This window comes from Vanessa tameamea, chromosome 25 (genome assembly GCF_037043105.1).
Source record: "Vanessa tameamea isolate UH-Manoa-2023 chromosome 25, ilVanTame1 primary haplotype, whole genome shotgun sequence".
NCBI classification, from domain to species: Eukaryota; Metazoa; Arthropoda; class Insecta; order Lepidoptera; family Nymphalidae; genus Vanessa; species Vanessa tameamea.
Window position 1 is genome coordinate 695,674 of NC_087333.1, and position 23,027 is coordinate 718,700.

Consider the following 23,027-nt stretch of genomic DNA (forward strand, 5'->3'; position numbering starts at 1 on the left):
CCGCAGTCTGTACAATTAGATCTTTTAAACTGCCCAACCCTGGGAGGTTTATATATGTATAAAATATGCATACTGTAGCAGAGTAAAGCCGAGAATTTCAATTCCCTTAGCCGGATAGTTTTTCAAACTAATATTTGTGTATAGACCCCTTATTGTACCCGTGCGAAGCTGCGACGGTCACCTAGTATATTAATACACGAGGAGAGATAGTTTTTGTTTTTTTGCATAAAACTATAACAGAAATAACATCGCGTTCCGGAAAGGGTTTAAACATTATATACAATAAAAGTAGCTGTGCTTCATTGTTTCATCCGCTTTGAGTTTAGACTGACAGGTGTCAGGTTCATGTTCTCGTAATAAGTGTAATCGGTTCGAAATCGCTGGACATATCAAGTTAGAAACCCACACACACCAACACCAACACCGACACCAACAGCCGACTTGAATATGTTATGTGTATTTATATTCATATTCGGTTAGAGTGAGAGATAAGTATGTCTTCATTGTGCTACTGACTGAACTAATAAAGTAACGAAGTAACGTCACCCCGTTCCCAATGTTGACGACACGAGATCGAGGTGCTCTACGCTCCGGCATCTGCCCGTGTCGTAGGTCAGGGGCTATCGGAAATCATACGAGATAAACATATAACAAACAAATCTTAACCCTATCTCGAAACCAGTAAGACTTGAAATAACTTTCGATATAATTAATTAGATGATTCAAACAAATATAAACTCTATATTAATAGAATTTCAGTTTATTTTCGATTGTATGTTATGTTTAATAGTAAATTAGTTGAGGCGCACTGTAACAGCGACGAATCAGTTTCAACTTAACATTCTATATGCTAAAGTTCAAATTCCTTTGGATAAGATTAGATTCGATTGGTCAATGAATTCATTTATCGCAGCACGTAGTGTAATGATATAATTTTGACAGTTAAATGTTTTTTTTTTTTACATATACTTTAATTAAATGCTTCCTTGAGTTTATTTATATATGTAAACTAATCTTTGATTATGATTTAGTTATTATTAAAAAAAAAACAGTTTATGGTAAGTATGCTAATTTGTGTAAAGTTATTCATAATTAATTTGTTATATGATACCTTTACATGTGAAATGTACATTAATAAAAGTGTTCTTATAGTATTACATTCTGTACTAAAGTATTGCTGTTTGGCGGTAGAATATGTCATGACTATAGCTCCATAGCTATGCCGATAGGGATGCCGGCCCTAATTCTAACTGGCTGTTCCTCATCAGGATCACCTTAAGTAACCGTTACATTTTTTTGCATCAATACTGCGACGTCTACTTTAAAGTAATTATTTAAAAAATGTTTCGTATAAAAATAATAAATAATTTATATTTCAATGAAAATATTTCTCATGAGCATTTATACATATTTCATTTCAACCCGAGAACAATTGCTCTAACATGAGCTCGATGTATGTATAATAAATCAAATAAAGATTTATTTCTTTCACTTTTTATAGCCATTAAGTTGTGTAAAAAGCAATTTATTATGTTTACGTTCCCGTAAAATCGGTTCTCCTAGAACGTCGCAGAACTTTTACGAACACGATGTTATGATGGGATGTTAAAATAATATAATTTCAATAGCATCGAACATTATTTCAACTTCCTAAAATAACTCGCCTCGGTTAACAGTCTCAGCTTACGGAAGTAGCGATTATAATAAAACCGTAGTACCTAAGTAGTAAGAAGAATGTTTTATTGTGTACATTCGTTCATTTAAATTTGATGTTAAACCAAATTATATATTAATTTTTATATACAAAAACAATTGACTGCAAATAATAGTCTAGTATATCTTCCCGTGTTATTCACGTCCAATTTCAATGGTTAAAAGGGAAGTATAACACTTCTTTCACATTATTTCTCACTTTATTCTCGAGTATTGATAGTTTAGTTTAGATATATGCATTGTCACAAAATAATTATTAACGCTGTGTAAGTCAAGTTAAAGTATTTACTAGAAAGTATAATAAAATCTAATATCACATTAAAGTTACATATTACACATTTGTAGTTAGTGTCTGGCAAGCTTTGCATTTTTTAACAGTCAACTAGTAAATAATAATATTTTTTATTTGAAACTACAATTTACTACTAATACAATAATCTTAACTTGAATCTTAAGAGTATATTAGAAGTATTAAGAAAATAAATTAAGTTATGAGAACAATACACAATATTTATAAAGCTACAATTATACACTTTATGTCCCTGAGCTAGATAAAGATCTGTATTTCAGGCGACAGTGCTCACCTAAAAACAGATGACACATTTTATCAACTTAATAGTTAAAAAACAATTAAGTTCATTTATATTTTTTTTGCTAAAACGAGTTAATTTATAAAGGTACTCTATGTCATAAGTACTTAGGCAAAAACTTTCACGTAAATGAAATAATAAGTGTTCAAAATTTGACCGCAATCGGTATTATGCGTGAGCGCATAGAATAAGAATGAAAACAAGTTTTGAGTTTAATATAAGAATAAAATATACGTTGTTTATGCGCACGTCTACGTGTTATGTTAAGTAGGCAATAAAAAACAGCTAATTTCGTCTCACAAATTATATTAACTGTGTAATTTTGGAAGGAATACACTTCATAACGAGCGCGAAGTATGTTCGTTTGAATGTTCATATACCTTATTAAAATTTACATTACAATAATTTTTTCTTGTAGTTTAATATGTTAATGTTTTTTAAAACGATTTTAATAAAAGTAGTTCTATATGGCCTCTTTAGCAAGCTTTATGCGTTGCATAGTTTAATACTAATATAAACCTAATAATCCAACCCAAAAGACGAGACCTAAAATGAGACGCGGTCTAAAATTTTAATACATCCAATTATTTTTTGGAGAGGTATGAAGAAGGGAAGCTGCGCGGAAGCCAGTGATAATGCTGTCGCTTCTACAAATTTTAAAATATTTTTATTTGAAACTAATTACTTGAAGGTTAATTATTTTTTATAATTTAAGTAGGCGGAATGTAAGCGGGCTTGTGGTACCTGATGGTAAGTTATCAACACCGCCCATAGGTAATGGCCCTGTAAGAAATATTAAAATGGCTTACTACAAACTGGAACACAACAATACTAATTATTGCTGCCGGACAGTGCCATATATGATGATTGGGTGTAACTTACCCAGATGGTCTCGAACACAACCCTACGACCAAGTATTGTGTTAAAGTCAACATACATTTTACAAAATACATTATATTTATTGGGTGCGCCACAGTCAGATAAAACGTGCATGTACGTATACTGGTGTCTATTTGTAGGGGACACGAAATTCAGTCACTTTTCTTTTATGTACAAGTACGGATGGGGTTGGACGGAATCGTTGACGTGTGGTTAGATTCGTTATCCCTTCGTCATTTGGAGGTCTACGATCCTTTATATAGGTAAAATTATTTTCAGTACCAGTTACAAAATAATGAAATGTAGCCAATTTTCTCGTCCGTTTCCAATTCGACTAGGATGTTAGTACTTTTTAATTAACATTTTGGGAATCGGATTACGAGACACGAAGTGATTTGTTACATAATGTCACTTCTGATTGAATTATATATAATGAAATGTATTTTAAGATGTGTACATTGTGCGTATATTGTTTGCCATGTTATTAAAAACTAAAACCTTGTCCGAAACGCAATGATTTTCCTTTATTAATATAGACATAATCTTGTATAAAATATAATATCTCCTTGTGTGTTCCTTCTGTAAGAGTGTAGACCAAAGATCAATTACTTATGATATTTACGTAAATACCTTATGTAAAAATTGTTAATATTATATTTATCTCGTTTATTTATTAATAGTGACCTTTTATCTTTGCAAACGAAAGTTGTATCAGCAGACCTCCATATCCGACGTCCACGCAAATGTAGTAACCACATCGGTTCGTACTTGACATATATACTTATTTATATTTATTTTATGTAGCTTTTATGATTGTTTCAGCTATTCTCAGGCGTTAAATGGCAGATTTTGTAAAATATTTTTGCGTTAGATAGCCTGTTCATTGAGGTGGGATAGATGCTAACTTTACTTGGAGCCTCAACCGTACACGAGAAACTAACTGGTTAATGAGATGAATATTAATAATTTGTAGGCTTATTTGCACTATTTCTCCATAAATCTATGCTAATATTATAAATGCGAAAGTAACTCTATCTGTCTGTTGCACTTTCTCAGGCAAACCACACTGAACTGAACATAGGCCCCTTTTTATGCCAAATTCCTAAAACGCGAGCGAAGCCGTGGGCGACAACTGTATATATTTAGTTAAAATCATCTCATTTTCTTTGTATTGTGTGTTTATATTGTCTTATATATTAAGAAAATCATATAGTCATCAATAGTGTGTATTTAAATCAGATGAAACTGCGAAGATACTTATGTGATAATATTATATACTTAAACCTTGTCCGAATTATAAATATATTATAGATTGATGATGTAAATGAAACACACGGCTCGTCTATACGTACAATACTACGTCTATACGTGAACAATACTCTCTCTGAAATAGTAAATTGGTTTAGTGTTAATAATTTAATGTTAAATAGTAAAAAGACTAAATGTATTAAATTCACTACTCCCAATGTAAGATGTGTCAAAACGAGTGTACGCTTAAACGGGGAAGCATTAGATGTTTTAGAATCAACAGAGTTCCTTGGTATGACAATAGACTCTAAGCTCCAATGGGGCCCCCATATAAATAAGTTGGCGAATAGACTCAGCTCTGCAGCCTATGCGGTAAAAAAAATTAGACTTTTGACTGATGTGGATACGGCTCGCCTTGTGTACTTCAGTTATTTCCACAGTATAATGTCGTATGGCATCCTACTCTGGGGTAATGCAGCTGACATTAATACTATTTTTGTACTGCAGAAGAGGGCTATTCGTGCAATTTATAACCTGGGCCCAAAAGATTCGTTAAGAGATAAATTTAAAGAAATTAAAATAATGACTGTCGCTTCTCAATTTGTTTTTGATAATGTTATGTATGTACGCAAAAACATAAACGATTTTCCCAGAAATTGTGACGTACATTCTATTAACACTAGGAACAAGAATAAACTTGTTCTCCAAGTACCCGATTACACAGGGTTAGTAACTCTTTTTTGGGGCAATGTATACGTTTTTACAACAGGATCCCAGAAAACGTTCAAAATTATTCAATTATAAAATTCAAAAGAATCGTTAAAGAGCGTTTGTGTGCTAAAGGATATTACAACACTAATGACTTTTTAGTTGACTGCACACCTTGGGAATGAAATGATCGCCTCCAGGCTGTTTCAAATAACTAAAATATAATTATTATTGTACATGCAAAATGGAAAAAAAAAAAAAATCCCGCTGAGTTTCTTTCGCCGGTTCTTCTCAGGTCCGAGGTGCTAAATTCCGAACCGGTGGTAGATTTTTGACAATCAATAAGCAAGTGTAAACACTTCTATATTGAATAAAGATTTTTGATTTGATTTGATTTGATTTGATATATGTCTGTATAGTAACCGATAACCAAACAAACCCCCTCCCCTCACCTCTATCGGCGCACTTTTTTGTTAACTCGACGTTTTTATATTTCCGCGACACCCCAATATTGATGCCTATTATAATTCAACTCGGAAAATAAACGATTTACGTTCGCTCGTCCGTTCCCGATTCATTTTCGAAATGTTTTTCGTTAATAAAATCAACTGAAATCTCGGCGCTGATTAAAATGACTCCGTTAAATTTATTTGTTTTCGTTCCGTTTTATTGAATTTTTCATTTGGAACGTTCGTTGTTTATTATTTCGTCATTTTATCGGTTTGTATCAGATAATTGATGCAGTAAATATTTATATTTACTTGTTAATAAATGTTTTTTTAATACGTAGTTATGTAATAAATTTATCGATGCTGATTGCTGGGCTCTGTTCAGGCCGGTCATTAATTTATTTACTACATAATAAAATAACATCATTTTATTTATATTGGCCAGTGTAATTAGACACAAGGGACGTGACTTCACCGACTTTTGCATGGGATTAACTGTTAAGACGTAAGAAAAAAATTTAGATCCCGTACTTGGCCGATGATGATGATGATCCTCTGCATTTTCATTTCAGAGGTTAATGGATCTCACAATGCCAGTCAGTCAAATTCTCTATTTACTAGTCTAATTTCCTGAAGTAAGCAAATTAAAGAAAACATTATAACGTAGTATGTTTCGAAGGGTACATATAATATATATGTACTTAACGTGTATAACACTGTCTATATTTTAAGAAATACTTAATTGAAATTTCTGTATAGTTATCATTTATAATAGAATCTTAACTTAAGAAAATTATATTTTGATGTTTTTATTTATTGATATTGAATTAAACATAAATTATATCATTACATAAAGGATAATATTAATAATATAATTATATCATGAATGTTTCTTATTCATGATAAAATTATTTCAAAGAAACCTTTGATCATTTTATAAAGCGTCTCTATATAAAAATCATAAGGCAAAGATCAAAAAGCTCAGTATTTTTTCGTCTTTGTAAACCGGTTTTTATTATTATTATTAGGATTGCTAGTTATAGACGAGCTTCAGTCTGATCAACAAAAATACAAAATCATAATTTTATCTTAAATTTTCCCTAATTACTGGTCGACCAATGGGCGAATATTACATTATTTGAAACTGGAACTTTATGTGGGTGACGTCGCAGGAAGCAGCGAGTGTAGGTATGTTGGAAAGCAAATATACTGTAACGGATGTAAGCTGACTTTTTTATCTAGGTTCAGAATTCATAATAGTATAACTTTTCTGTAAGTTTCAAATTGTCCGCGTGTTTTTTTTTTTTACTTAATTAATTGTGAATTCTTAACAGGTATGACATTTAATTGCTTGTGAGTTTAAGGCGCGACAACATTAACACAATGCGCTTTAAGTTTCAACGTAGTTGAATACCGTCAGCAGAAAAAACTATACGTATTTAATATAACGACGAAACAGCTTGTTTAGTCTACGAGGTTTTTATTTTAATATTATTGTAGAAAACCGACAACGAAATAATATGTAATAAATATTATTTATGTAATTTATAACAGAGATGCAGTTAGTGATATTTTTTTTTTCAAAATATTTATATAAATTTTAATACTAGCTGCTATAAAATTAAACACTAGGTAATACAAACACATGCCTATTTCGATATCAGCTGTCACAAATTAAAAATATTTACTATAGAAGAACCGGTCACGTCGCTGTGGCTTTATTATAAGTTTAATTACATTATATATTGTATGATAATGTTTAGCGTAAACGTACACTTTTCGTTTTTATTTTTCACTATAAAATAATCTATATTGAAACGATTTAGGTATTTATTTTAATGACCTAATTTTGTAGAAACACTCGCGTTAAATTATTAACAATTATTGCAAAAAATAATGTTCTAACACTAAAAGCTCTGGCAAACAATTGAACGCCATTATAACAAAAACGTTTTATTGTGTTAAAGTGTCGCTGCTGTCCCTACTACAGCAATCAATTTAACGAGTTTGAGTACTCAACAATGTTGCCATTTCTAGTTGCGTAATGTCGGTCGATCCAGTTCGGACCGGTTTCGCTCTCATCCGCCGCCTCCGCGCCTCTGCGCATGCGCATCAACGATTTCATTCATAGCTACTAACGCTTCGAACTATTTCACATTTATCGTTATCATAACATTGTTAATGTTTGAGTTGGTTGTGTATGATTATCGCATATTACATTCGTGTATCGTTAGAACATATTTAGAGTCGCAAATACTTTAAAGGACATGAACTAAATTGAATATACATAGTTTTTATTCCACATGCCATAATATCTGCTGTTAATTTGTGAGTTAATATTTTCTCGCGAACATGAATGTGAAATTATAGCGAATTCAAAGTAAAGGTACAATTTATCATAACTTCTGTTTATTTCAATATACATTGAAACGCATTGGAGAATTTTCACGTTTCGAATTAATAGTCGTGTAGTACCTATATTATAAAAGTATAATATGATGTATTAAAAACTCATTTTAATTAAATCTAATTTGACTAATTAATCATATAATTGCGTTTATTTTTAAATAATAATGAATACGAGCATCAAATTTAATAAAAATCTAGAAAAAAAATATTCAGGACCCACTTTGGGCGCCAAATAAAGTTGGTCAAGCCAAATTAAGAAAAATACAAAATAAATGTATATTTATGATCTTAGTATCAGTTACATGCTCAGTGTCGGAAATATGTATGTCTTATTCTATTGTTTTCTAAGGTATTAGTGTAAATAAAATATATTTGCGACGTTTTTAATATCACAGTTTGTACACGGTACATTATTCAGTGAATCTTAACCGCAAATTGCGAGCTTAGGCCGCTGTAAGCACCAATGAGTTTTGTGCTTAATATATGTATATAATGAACATCGTATTTAACGTAAAGGGAAAAGTCGTGAGCAACCATGCATTTGTTGAATGAAATTCTGACGCATGTGTAACCAGAAACCCGCATATAAGCAGCGTGGTGGAATAAGCTCCGAATCATCTTATCAACAGTGCCTTTAACTGGCTGTTTTTTATCATTTAGCCCGTTAGCTTTATTTAAATACTAAGTATTCGTCACTATTTCATATAGTTGTCTTTTCCAAAAAATCCTTGCAAAATTTCAAGCCAATCGGATCTATAGATTAGGATATCTCGTGTTTCGCTTATATATATAGTACTAACAAAACAAATTTACTTTTAATATTTTTTACATGAATATAAAATAATAATTAATTAATAACAACAAAGACACCTTAACCATGATACGCCTGACCGTATTTCGCACTGCCTCCCGAAAAGCGAATGAATTTAAAAGACATCTGACATCTTGACGTATGGCGTTAACAAAGTCACACTAATTCTACTTATAATAGATTATTTAAATCGACATGTTCTTCATGTTATATCTCTTTAATTCCTATAAACTTTTTAAGTTATATTAAATATGTGTCTTATATATAAACTACCAAATGAATAGAGATCTCCATTCAACTAAGTGCTTCCTATTTTTACCTTGCTGATGATGATGTATTCGAAAGTTGTTTTATAAGCCTTATATTTTATATAAACGAAGGGCTATATTGTTTGATTTACATACGCGTTATTTACATACGACACAAAAGGAATAATCTACTATAAGCGCTATATACAAAGCTAGATATCGCTAAAGCTTACATCCATGTCGACATTTTGACTACACAGTAAACTGATCTCTGTTGCAACACAACAAAGCTCATAACTCCGTACACGTAGCCGATAACCCCTTCAGAGCTGCAATTAGCGGTACGTGTCATATGTATATCGAATGTATTGTCTATTTGTCCGTCGTGCTATATCCAAATGTAATTTGCGTAGGCTTTCATAGGGCCCGGTTTATCGACGGACAGCACACGGGACTTAATCTACCCCCCCGAATTTCTACATGTAGTTATACTTCGATGTCTGCGCTGATAGGATCCGAGGGGAGTTTGTGTATCGGAAAATAAATTATACGAGACAGATATTATAAATTTAGTTGGTTTTATATTTATGATTTGAAAACTGAAACAGTAAATCAAATTTAGAAGTTATTACGTGAGTTTTGGTTGGAATTTGGTTTACGACATACCGTCGGCGTTGGATTATCGAAGGATCCGTATATATTCGCTTTCAACGAATTCTTCTAATACATTATTATCGTTGTAACATGAGGTATAATTTTATACCTTATATAATTCTCGAAAACAATATCCCACAATAATCAAAAACATTTTCCCCGCCGTAAACCCCTTAATTCATACGTTTTGATGATTAATGGAGACTACGTCCGTGTGCACGTACACACACACAAACACGCGCGTCGGGTTGGTTTATCAGTCAATCAATAATCGCGGGCTTATCGGCGCATCGATCATCGTGTCGTTGCCCTCCGCTGACAACTCCCGGATTAATACTAATGCGATTCCATGTTGTATATAGCCGCTAAAAATTTGGATTATTTTTGATAAAATGGCTAAAAATCAATTTAGATTAATAATATTAAGGTTAAATAGATTAAAAATATTCTACAAATATGGGTTGTTTTATAAAAACGGGGTGCTGTCTTTTGTACTCTATGATCTTGGTAACGTTTGTTTTTTTTAAAATTATTAAACTAGACGCTTTGCGTGATTTCTTCCTCGTAGCGTTATGTATATACATAGACTATATTCTTTTCCAATAAATGAGAAATTTATTATTTAATGTAAAAATATTTCGTCAAATTTAACTCGTAGGAATGACCTTTTAACCTAACAAACTATTCACTTTTATATCATATATAAAAGTAAAGTGATATATATATATATATATATATATATAAGAAAAAAGGGGGACAAACGCATTTAAAAAAAAAAAACCATTAACGGTCAATTCCGCGTCGTCTCATATCGATACGTCCGTATTAGTAGTAGTAGTTCATGTGATTGACGCAAAAAAGTGTTCATAGATAGTATGACATATATATATATATATATATGTCATGTTTTTAGATATTAACAAGATTATTAGTGTAATTGATAGCTCTTTGTTAAGTTAAGAGTTGAATATATTATCATCATTATTGTAATCGAAAACATTATTAAGAAGCCATTTTCGCCATATATAGTGATCAATTTGACATCAACTCGGTAGTAATAATTATAGGTTATTATTATTAATAGTATCAGTTGATGTATCATTTTATAAAACAAGTATTTTGACTGATCACGGATCGAAGATAATTGTTAATCATTATTTATAATAGAAGATCACTATTTGATTAAATTCAGAATGAATTTTATAATGTTCTACCAAAATAATTGGAATAAAATATTATTTCCAATTATAACTATCGAACAACTATTTAAAAATCTTAATTATTAATATGATTACCAACCATCAACCTCAAGAATAACCGCAGACCTGACTAGAACAGCCGGTGATAAACCTCAACATTTCTTCATAGGCATTGCCTTGGAAATATCAGCGAATATCGTCAAATATTGACAACAAATACAGCAATAAGCGTAGTTTATAGTGATAATTATCGTCAATAAATCGCAAGGCTGGCCAAACGTTGGTATTAACGCTAATAAATTGTAACGTGTTACTTGTGGCGTAGTTTGTAAGCTCGGTTTGGAAGAACCGATGGTTCTGATAATCTGGCCGCTCGATCAGGTCATTTAGCGAGCCGCACCCATCCCGCCACAATCTTGATACTGTATCTGTTGCATTAATTGCCAGATGTGTACAAGATAACAACTGTTTAGGGCGAGGATAAGACATCTATAATGTATGTGTAGCTGAATAATACGGGTCGTTATGTCGGGGGGTTGGGCACATTCTGATAGGTTCCATAATGCAAATTGTAAGAAACTGTCGACTGTTTAATGGCGCGACGGGAACCGATATGGCCCAGTGGTTAGAACACCTCAACTTTGTCCGAAGATTTCGGGTTCAAACCTAGGTTACTAACATTGAGTACCTATTCAAGTGCTTTATTTGTGTTTATAAATTATCTAGGCGGTAACATATCAACTCTTTACGAGACCAGAGTGCCTTAGATGGATGTGACATCCATGATATTTCCGGGCTGTTACCTACTTACACGGGCTGTTAATCTTTATCTTTAAAACTTATTCATAAAATGATGTCACTACAACTGAAGGATACTTCTAATTTTAGTATTATTTTTTATCGTATTTTTAGAACATATCTTAAAATATGGTTGGGGTGACGCGTTCCTAGGAACTTTGCAGCCGTGTGCTTCGAAAAGGGAAAATAAAATGGATAACCGTTATAAAATATCTTAATGTGATTATATTCACTTGTTTGTGTTCCCATGAATTGAGCTTAGCGTACAAAGACCTATAAAGTAGATGATTTAATACATCGTAAGATGATCTACACAAATTACAAAATTTAACGCATCATCCTAATGGTTATATATCAGGATCATCCTGTCCATCCAGCGTTAAATGACGGATTATTTAAATAAAACTGACTCATCACAATATTTATTTAAAACTTAATTTTTTTTGTAACTTCACGGTGACCATTAAAATATGATTTCAGAGCGTGACCGGAAGGGATGGAAATGGGGTTTCAAAGTTCGATTATATAATACGATATCCTGTTAGCACTGAATGTTTTATATTTTGTACTAAATTCCGACCGCTGCATCGATTGAGTAACAAACATCCATCCATACAAACTTTCACTTATAATATTAGTATTATTATATTGGAAAAAAACCTTTTGTATTCAGAACAATAAAAATATGACAACTAACGTCCGAGAGCATTGCTGGTTATATCGAAATAAAAGCAATAAAAAGTTTAAAAAACGTACCAGACAGACAGCCGTGATCCTAAATCAAAAGCAAATAAAATCAGCCATAACAACGAGATCGATGCATAAAACATAACGAGAACGAATACGGCATGACTTATCAATAGGTAGTTTGACGGATCAATCAATATATTCGTTTTGTTACAGTTTCGCAATGGAAAAGGCGAAGGCGTACATAAAGAGCTCACTGAACGCTGGCGCGGGGGCGGGTGCCGGCGCCGCTGTCAAGTCGCCAGCCTCGCCCGCGACCCGCGACCAGCCCGCGGAGGAGAGGGTGTGCTTCGTCTGCGGCGGTGCTGGCTTCAGCGATCAGTATACTATTAGAGCGAAGCCTGATCCACAGGTTCGTATGACCAACATACTTATTTACATATATCATGTATTCCAAGCCCTATGCCATAATATCTTGGTCAACCATTTTCTGGTTGGAAACTCATTGGTTACGATTTTCTGTAAACGGAGATGATCTTTTATCTTCCATTGGTGAAGCGATTGCTTTAGGCAGGCGCCTATAAGATATAAACTTAAAATAAAATAGACTTTCAAGTAAAAACAACCAATGTAACTGGTTGGTTTGACACGAAAGACCCTCGTGTCAAATTTCGAAGTATTTAACGTAATCAAAATATTATTTAGCTGGAAGCTATGAACCAGGCTTGAACGAAACAAGACACGTTTATATTTCACACATACAACAGTTTCGTATTTTGTTTTGACTTTACTTTTCAGAATTTGATTCTTACTCGCGATACTATTAGCCGTCGCGGTAATACGAAATGTTTAGTTTTAAATCAACATGTTCGCTACTATTTTTGACAAATCGATCTTTAAACATCCCTTTATTTATAAAAAAAGTGTTTTAAAACTCAAAAATATAGGATAAAACGATTGCTTGACATTATTGAATTATGAGATGTTGATGTTATGTCAAATAAAGTAAATCTTCATTAAATAAAGTTTCAATATATATGTCCTTCTGAATATACCATCCACTCGTATATATATTATGAATTTTACTGCTGAACAGCAGTACTCAGTATGATTGTTTTCCGGGACATATCGTCATAGTTTCCAAAGTAGGCGGTACATTGATGATAGGAGGAATGATCAATATTTCTTTCAGTACCAGTTTCTATTAGCATTGGTGAGCACTTACCATCAGGTGACCCATAGCAGAATAAATATTGAACTTACAAATTGGAATTCAAGGTATAAGTATGTATGTACTTGTATTGAGAGAATATGAACATAAATTGATATGGCAGAAAAAATTCTAATCAAATTTATGTTAATATATTTCTAAATATCGCAAATACGACGGTGCAAACAAATGAGATTCATTTTATGTTTACTAATACTAATTATATAAATACGATAGTTCGTGTATTCGGATGTTTTACACAATCCAGCTCGGAAAAGCTAATTTGCATAAACCATATATGATACTAAACTTTTAAGAAGCAAATCTCTCTTATTATTTGTTCTACCGCTAATCAGCACTACATCGCAATGTGCACTTGTGCAGTTTAAAGGATGAGGTAGCCAGTGTAATTACAAGGGATAAGGAACAATTTATTTTATAACTATAACTTATATTTCCAAAGTTGATGGCGCATTGGCAAGGAATTGTTAATATTTTTTTCGGTTATAATGTATTTTGGGCGGCGGTGACCGATTTCCACCAGTTAGCTCATTTGCCAGTCCGCATACCTATTGTATATGTATTTACAATACTAATTGTCGGTTTCTACGTAGCTCGCGGAACGTTTCGCAACCGGATCGATCCGGTTCCATAAGACGAATTGTTTAAGACGGTTGACATTTTAACCCGAGACAATTTTTCCTCGTTGACACGACTGCCGCCGTGGCCCCTCGGGAATGAATTTGTTTGGTTGATCGACCAGTGCGCTGTTACGTTCAATAATGAATCATGCATTGATTTAACGTTATTTGTGTTTATATTATTGTAAGTGGAATCAGATAAATATATTGCAGGTTGATGGTTTGTATAACGCAAATTGTTGGGTAAGGGGTAACTATTACAGCTTAAACAGTTTATTTTTATTTTTATAAACGGAATTTTAAATCTGTTTGTAGGCACTGTACGAACTATAGACCTACTTCTTACATAATTGAGCCACCGTTATATCTATGCTGATAAATCCCTTGTTTCTGTATTAACTTATAGTGTGTGTTTTAATGCAGAAAACTCACCGCTGAGTAATTGTAAATTTCAATGACACGTCTTATATCCAGTTAAAAAAGCTGGTTCAGAGAGAGTCAGATACGAAAAAGTATATCAGTCGGGACTTAATCCGAAAATATTTCTACCGACGAAATGTATGACAAAATTAATAGAATGGCGCTTCTAAATCGTCGTGTATTTACTAAATCCGTTTTACTGTTTCAAGTATTGACCTTTAAATTCCAATAGCTCTAGCAGCACCATCTAAATATCATACGTTGTGAGGGTTACTTTTTATACAAAAATATTCTTCTTATCTCTACACTCCATAAATTTGACTCAAATCTGAAATGGATGGTAATCCGAATGGTCGATGCCAGCCCACGAAGCAATAGTCGACCAATGACCTTTAAGTATTTACCTACTCGGATTAGGAAAACTGATTTTGCTCATGATTTCAGACGACGACGCGATTACTTTAGTAAATGTGTTTTGGTTTCGTAGAAATGTATTATTTTGTTTGTAATCTGTAGACAAAAAATATAATTTAAGACATTTAGGGCTGATTATTGAATCATCGAATGACCGAACGAATAAATAACTAGCGAATTAACTTGCACTTGCAGGAGATGGCCTGGTCGTCAATAGTATCAAAAACGATATTATTTTCGAAAAAAAAACCTCAAGCTATACGGCAATGATTCTAGTTCTATTATTATTGACGTTTAACTGGTCGTCAAAGATGCGGATTGATTTATTAGGGGTGTTTTTGACCAAATAGTGCCTATCAGATGATTGAAAATTTCCGTTTTGTTATCTGTCAAATAATTACTATTTAAATGTTTATAGATTGAAAAATCGGCCCTTAATGTGTAATATAAGCATTAATTAATTTGAGCATTAATTCCGGATTAGACATTTCTAAGATTTTGTATCAATTTGTGAGTTCTTGTTCGTATATTAGATTTATTGTTTTTAATATATATATATATTTGTATTTGAGGTTTGTTAAGAACAAATTTATCGGTTTGTGTAAACTAATCATTTAAAATAAGGATTTTTTTTTGTAAAGCTTAAAATAAAGAATTATTTAATGTTAGACTATATACGATTAAATATCAAATTCACTAGATGTTTTGAATAAACACAAACGTTGCGTTTGCAGTTGTGTACGAGTAGGTTAAAAATCAGCTAAAAGCTAAGTCTACGACCATTTCGCTGTAATTTGTTATGTTTTGTATCAACATTATCTAATCAAGATGCTTTTCTTTCAATTTTAAATACTCCATCTATTTTCTTACTTAATGTATTCGTATAAAATTCTCCTCGGTTGAAAATTGCCAAAAAAACCATCGACAGTATTCGGAATTGCCACAAGCTTCATTTTTTCATTAATGTTGCCAAGTTTCTAATTGGAAACATTCGATCATTTCCTGCAAGTCTTGGCATCGTATTTTTCACTAGCAATTGACCCATTTTTAATGAAAAGAGTATTACGCCGTCATTTTCAATGGTCATCTGTGCAAATTACTTTTGTAACTAAACGTAATATATGTCACCGTCAATTCTGCTGTGTAATTTATCAACAGTGTGTTTCGTCATCGGCAGCCTTTTGTATGGGTTTATCTTATACTTTAACAAATGTATTAATGATCGAAAATATTCCGTTACGTGATTTACTTGAATTAGTTTGACTCTTATTAAGTTTTTAACTATTACCGTTACATGATATAGAAGCTATGAAGCCGCCCTGTAATATACTTGACATATTACATACATTTGTTTGTTTAATAAGCGTCAATAGCGCAATGGTTTACGGGCCGGCTAGCGATGTTAAAAGTCGCAGGATCGATCCTGACCCTTATTACTACTACTACTACACTACTATTGCTACAGTTCTATTAAAATAAAAAAAAACTAATATAATTCATTCATATATTGATATATGTAAAAGAGAAATACTTAAATTCGTATTTCAATTAAATTTAAGTGCAAACTTTTGTCCCGAGTTAAGACGACATTAGCCCAACAGATGACTTTAACTTCGCTAAGCTGCCTACATACTGTTGAGCTGTTGAGACTAAGGTTATGAGTATTGATTCTTTATTGCATAAAATTCTACTTCATAATAATTCATAGACCGCAGTTTAAACCTATTCGCAATTTTCTCAGTATAAAAAATATCAACTCATGTACAAAGCCATGCGAACACAACGCCTTTCCCATAAAATGTTCACATATATTGTCGCATACAGCTGTCATTTTATAGGCGTTTGTCACATGGGACCCGGTCTGTTGTAACCACAGAACCGCGTGCGTACCGGAAGTGGTATACGAATATGGTTCCTACGTGTATGTGAAATTGCGTTTAATTTTATTCGTATTTTAAAATTAATTTCGAGGTAATATTTGGAACGCGAAATGATTATTTTTTGTTGCCCTTGTTTCGGCAGGAAATTATTAAGCTTATTAATTTTCTCTTTCGAGTCCCCAATTCGGGAAACCAGTTTAAGTTTTAATGTTAATTATTTGTATCGTAAATCCTTTCAAGTAATTTTACGTGATCTATTAATATGGGCATGTTATTAGATTTATATATTGATTTGAGTTCCCGAACGAATATGAAAATCGAAATTTTTGATTCCCTGTCACCATTTGGGTTATTTTTTGAGAAATCTATTCGATACATTTGGCACACGAATATCTTAATCGCGTCTAAAATTACCAATTTAGACAAGTAACGTCCCGTGCAAGGCAATGGACTACTTTTAAAGTGGTGGTTTCACGCTGCTACCCTGCAGAATATTTACGTAAAGCAGAGTTTCGCCTTTTAATGCTGAGCACAACATTATAATCAGGTGCATATTTAATGGATCATCTCGCCTTTTCTTCACAAAATCCAAAAAATCTAAATGCATTCAGGTAGTACTTATTCACAGATATATTTCACTGAGTCATAATTGTCACACTACATCCGTTGAAGACATTGTGTCTCTTTGATCGTGCCAAAAATTCGCCATTTCGATATTCGTATTGTCTGTGTATGTAACAGTTTAATATACTTCTCGCAGTGCCAACGGGCAGAGGTGACCAGACACTACCAGGTTACCTATCCGACAATCTGACATCAAAGAATGATAATTGCGACTTCAATGCTTTAATAATAATCACGCGTTTGTCATTCTCAAAGTATTCGGCAATTAGTCAGCGGATTTTAGCTTCGTAACATGAAAACGTTCTCGAACGGAAAGTAAATTGTTACGCGTTTTTAACATAATTGAAGTAGCATGTTAACTTTATCTTAATGGCTCTTGAGAAGTGTCTCTTGTAAATAAACGTTAGGTTTTATCCTCATATTAAATAATCAAGTAAAGTATTATCACCTACAGCCAGCTATGATAATTTAAATGAAATTGAATAGCGAATTACGAAGATTATTAATTTTATCATGTCATCATATTCACATATATATATGCCAAATGTACTTCACATAATATAAGTTAATTACTTCAAATTGATTCATAAATACGCCTCGTTGGTTAAATGGATTTTCCGGAAAGTTGGTACCAATTGTTGTGTGCAATAATGAGTGTGGTTTGAACAAAATATATGAAAGTAGCTAATGTTTAAATTTATATTAGCAATCTGTAAATTTCCCACTGCTGGGCTAAGGCCTCCTCTCCCTTTGAGGAGTAGGTTTGAAGCATATACCACCACGCTGCTCCAGTGCGGGTTGGTGAAATACTAATGTGGCAGAATTTCGTTGAAATTAGACATATGCAGGTTTCTTTACGATGTTTTCCTTCACCGCCGAGCACGAGATGATTTATAAACACAAATTATAAATTTGTATTTAAGTAATTATCCGATACTCCTTGCGTTAAAGAGTTATCCGCTCTCTACACATACCTAATTGATTGAACCTTGTAAAAGTTGATATGCAGCACTATCTAGTGGCGAGTTGGAATGAAGTAGATCTGCTCCATGGAAAAATACATACACATAAAGCTTAACTTTCATGGTAATCTAACTTTAATGGTAATCGGTCCAAACGGTGTCACGAAAATCTGTAATCTCGAAACGATATACCAACATCAATTTTTATATATAAGGCTAGCTGAACCTTCGGCTTAAGCCGCACTCTATATTTGTCGTAAAACAAAAATGGACCTTCGTAAATGAATAAATGTTTGCAGTGCAAATAAGCACTGATTGCAGTTCAATCGTAAAGTTATTACGGACACCCGAATAACGTGAATGTTCGTGTATCGTTATTCTTGGATTGTTTGTTTTTACGATGTTTTAAAAAATATTTTCGTGACGGTTTTTAAACTATCATTACAAACAATAGTATTCCATTCGTTCGATTACTGAGCAATCGTAACCAACTATTTGTATTCGTTTATTTTAATGCAGCGCATACAAATTTCATCGCATATTATTTATACATGTATATGATTGATTAAAAACAAAAATGCCGATTTTTGGCGGTTCTTCACTAGACTACACATTCTGATCGATTTTAGATTTCATATAAAACTTGGAGAAAGGATATTTCTATTTATATAACAAAATAAAAAGGGAGGACAATAAAACTTAATCGTGTTAAAAATTCTCGAAGTACAATAAAAATTTGGTCGAATATCTTCTTCGGTGGTTTTATATCAGAAAATGATGATTCTTTCACAGAGCTCAGAACCTTACTTCCCGTTCCTCGGTGTGAACGCGCCTCCCGCCGGCTATCGGACCGAGGGCGACGAGGAAGGCACGGTGCGTTGCTGCTGCGTCTGCTACACCTTCCTCAGGCAGCAGTGGGAACAGTACGACAGGGAGAACAAGCCGCATAGTCAACGGTTCTATTGGATGAAGAGGCTCGATGGGAAACCGTTTATTGGTGAGTCGTTGAGACGGTTTCTTAAAATCTTTACAGCTATAGCCCAAAACTAAAAATAACTTTGAGGTAACCATTTCCTTGATATAGCTCAAGACACTAACGGCCTATTCATGTTGTTTCATTCTTTAAAACTTCGAGGAGCGAAACTGTAAAACAGAAATCATTGCTTAACTAAAAGTTTATCAGTACGGTTGTATGTTTTGTTTTAATGTGTCGGGTGATGGTCTTGAGAGAGGTGCTTTGATCCATAATGAGCTTAGATGACAAATCGTTTAGGATTACACGAACGGATGTAAGTGTTGGGCATATAAATTAGGCGAATGGTATTTACGTTGTAAATGCGCTTCCGACCGTGGGATGAGTGCGTTGTCGAGTCCTTCGTATATTGACTCTCACGAAATATTTCACATCGAAAAACAACAATACCAAACATTGTTATAAGTTGCTCCACCTACCACCACCTACCCAGAAAAGCGCGACTGAGTCTTACCAGTGTCATGCATTGATTATTTTAAATACTACGCCATAATAATAATACGCACGCCATTTTGGTGTCAGTGTTGAATGTTTTTTTTTAGAACGTAAAATCGAAAAGTTATTTTCGAAAACGATTTTTTAATACATATAACCGGTCTAGAGAGAGTATTTATTCTCGGTAATACACTGAACAAGAAACGTATGCCATATCTGCTGATTTATAGGATGTTTGTGACATCGCAGTTTTTCCTGTTTGTAGTAAGTGTGTCATGTTCGAGAGATATTCCTTTTTTTAATGTCTTTTACGCGTAATAAAACGTCTTGTCTAGACTTTCAACAAATAATCTTAGGGATATTTTATTTAAAATACATAAGTAATTTATTTTTAAATTACGTAAAAATAGGAAGGCTTTTTGTGTACCTCATGTATCTGGACTTGCATGATTTTTATAAACTATCGATTTTATAATCAGTTTAGGTAGTACTAGTGATAACAGCATAGTAATAATAATATCTAAACATACATAGGTAAATAATTTTGCATAGGATTTCCGACCCAACGAAGCTTGTCTCTAAAGTTTTCTATGAAACTGTTCGAGCGACATGTGGAGAATGCACGGCGACACATTTAACGACGTCCAGTGTCGTAAGGCGTAACGTATTAATTACAGGTGTTCGTTAGTGTCGTGCAAAAAGAATTTGTCTTTGCCCCTTATCCTTGGGCATGTGTCGTCAATTTACCAACATAGAATGTACCACTGTGTTGGATTGAATAACTCAGACCCGAGAAGATCCGACGACAGGTACAAGGGATGTAACATATCAGTTGCCAAGGTTGAAGGCGCATTGGTGATCTAAGAAATGCTTCAAATTACCTACAGCATCAATGTCTGCCGGTAGTGGACATTTACCATCAGATGACCCTTGATTGATTGGTGGCAAGTGAGCCCGTTCGCTATCCTTGTAAAAAAAGGCCAAAGTCGGTTGCAAATTTAATATTATCTAGTGTTTGTTTGTATATGAAGTTAAATTATGCCAGGTACAGAAAAACGTCGTAAGTTATTATTACTTTTTCTTGGTAACATATAAATGGTATCTATATTACTTAAAAGCAAATTCTAATTACGGAGAAACCATATAGCGTTTATCATTTATAAAGAAATGATACGTCGTAAATGTATTGAAAAAATAATATTTATTTCGTAGAATCGCCTTTTCCTTTTCTTTTATTCAAACCGACTAGAAGTACATATATGTACTCATGAAGCTTATTTATTTATTCGTGACGGATTGTATTTATAAACCTTTTATGTCGTGGTTTTTTTTAAATCTTTTATAATAAAATGTCTATGACTTACACATCGCGTGTCACAAAACATGTATATATTTGTTTTTAGTATAAACTAATGTATATTTAGTTTTTAAATTCTTTGTAGAAGTCCAGTGATAATTTTAAACTATATCCTTATTATTGGTATATACCAATATCAGAGATCTACGAGGGCTACTCACTAATGAATGCTATTAGTGAGTAGCCCTCGTGCTTACAAGATGTCTTAGTGTGCGTGAGATGACTAATGCAAAATAAAGATGGCGAAAAATGAAAATTAGATTATATTTTATAGTTATAGTATATTTTGTAGTTCTCCCTTAGTGGATACGTGTAGGTAAACGTCGCCTGCATATCAGCATAGGCGGGCTAAGCTGTGCCCGCAGCGCGCGTTTGTTGTGTTGCTGTAAAGAATGCGTGCAAGACGCCTTCATTTTGACTTATTATATGAGTCTATAATGAGAGAAAATGTCATGTATTAATCCTATTGAGTCGTCTTGTTATGATAGACATTACCTAGACTCTTAGACTCCTAGATTAGGTTGTAAACGGGTATCCACACACCCAATTGCTTTCATAATCAGAATCTGAACTCATTTCGGTCGTTAAATCCACAACTCAGTTCTTAGCGCACGTAGGACGTGAATGCGTTTATTGTGTCTATTTAGCGTAGTCGCGGTACATGCTTGTGACCTATGTCTGTCCCGACATACGTGTGCTGCCAATTCCGTTACGTCGCCTGCGTGTCGTACCCACGAAAAGTCGCGATCACAGGTTACACTACTACTAGTCGAGTTTGTTTGTTTGTAGGGATTTTAAGTCTTAACTACTTCATGACACTACATACAGAAACGAACATAGAGTACTTAACAACCATTATCTCCTATAGTATAAAGCTCGGTAGTTTATACATTTTTTGTCATATAGGTAGTCGGACAAGCAAATTGACCACCTGATTTCTGGTGGTCACTGGCTAGTTTCTCGTAGCACCAATGCACTACCATAGGAAATATGATGTTATGTCTCTTATGTATTCCTGCTATACAGGCTTTACTCACCTTCAAACTTAGCAACACAATTCTATTTGGAGGTAGAATATCTGATGAGTGGTACCACCCACCTATCAGATATTCTACCGCCCTACGACCAAGTTAAACTCTGTCTCTCTCAAATCCAATCAAAACCAACTAATTTTGATTAAAAAATTGTGAGCTTGGTGTTATCGAGTAAAGTTACAGACTGTATAACATCACGCTATGGCCCTAAAAATAGGAGTATCCATAAATCTGTCACAGTGTAGACTAATTAATATTAATATAATAGATGTGTTTAACTGTTTAGTTTCTTCTTTGATCTGTCATTCAAGGTGTCACTTTAATTACACATAGATAACGTTCTGTAGAACTATTCTGGAAAAAACTATCTCGAAACGACAACACGATCGTGGAATGTTCGATAAGCGAAATGTGATACGCGATGTTGTTTATCATAATTATTAAATTTAAATGATATACAATAAATACAGTGTACCGTAGGATTACAATTTCACGAGCGAGATACGAAGCGATTTCTTTCAGAATAGCTCCGCTGTTTTCTGTTTACAGTGGAATCATAATGTGAACTATAATAATATATTACTTTCATGCGTTACGTGAAACGAGATAACGTCGTATGCAATT

General features: G+C 33.3%; 2 protein-coding genes across 3 annotated transcripts in view; one reads left to right on the forward strand and one right to left on the reverse strand.

Annotated features, from left to right (window-relative positions):
- Nucleotides 1-23,027, reverse strand: part of LOC113399535 (cytochrome c oxidase subunit 4 isoform 1, mitochondrial) — a 181,350-nt gene that overhangs the window by 131,030 nt on the left and 27,293 nt on the right. The gene's annotated exons all lie outside the window — the stretch shown is intronic.
- LOC113399529 (uncharacterized) overlaps nt 1-23,027 on the forward strand; it is a 136,742-nt gene that overhangs the window by 26,954 nt on the left and 86,761 nt on the right. For both annotated transcript variants that reach the window (XM_064218921.1, XM_064218922.1), the window contains exons 2-3: nt 12,610-12,805; nt 19,337-19,541. In XM_064218921.1, the coding sequence (XP_064074991.1) occupies nt 12,617-12,805; nt 19,337-19,541 (394 nt within the window). In that variant the 5' untranslated portion in view covers nt 12,610-12,616. The remainder of the gene's footprint in view (nt 1-12,609; nt 12,806-19,336; nt 19,542-23,027) is intronic.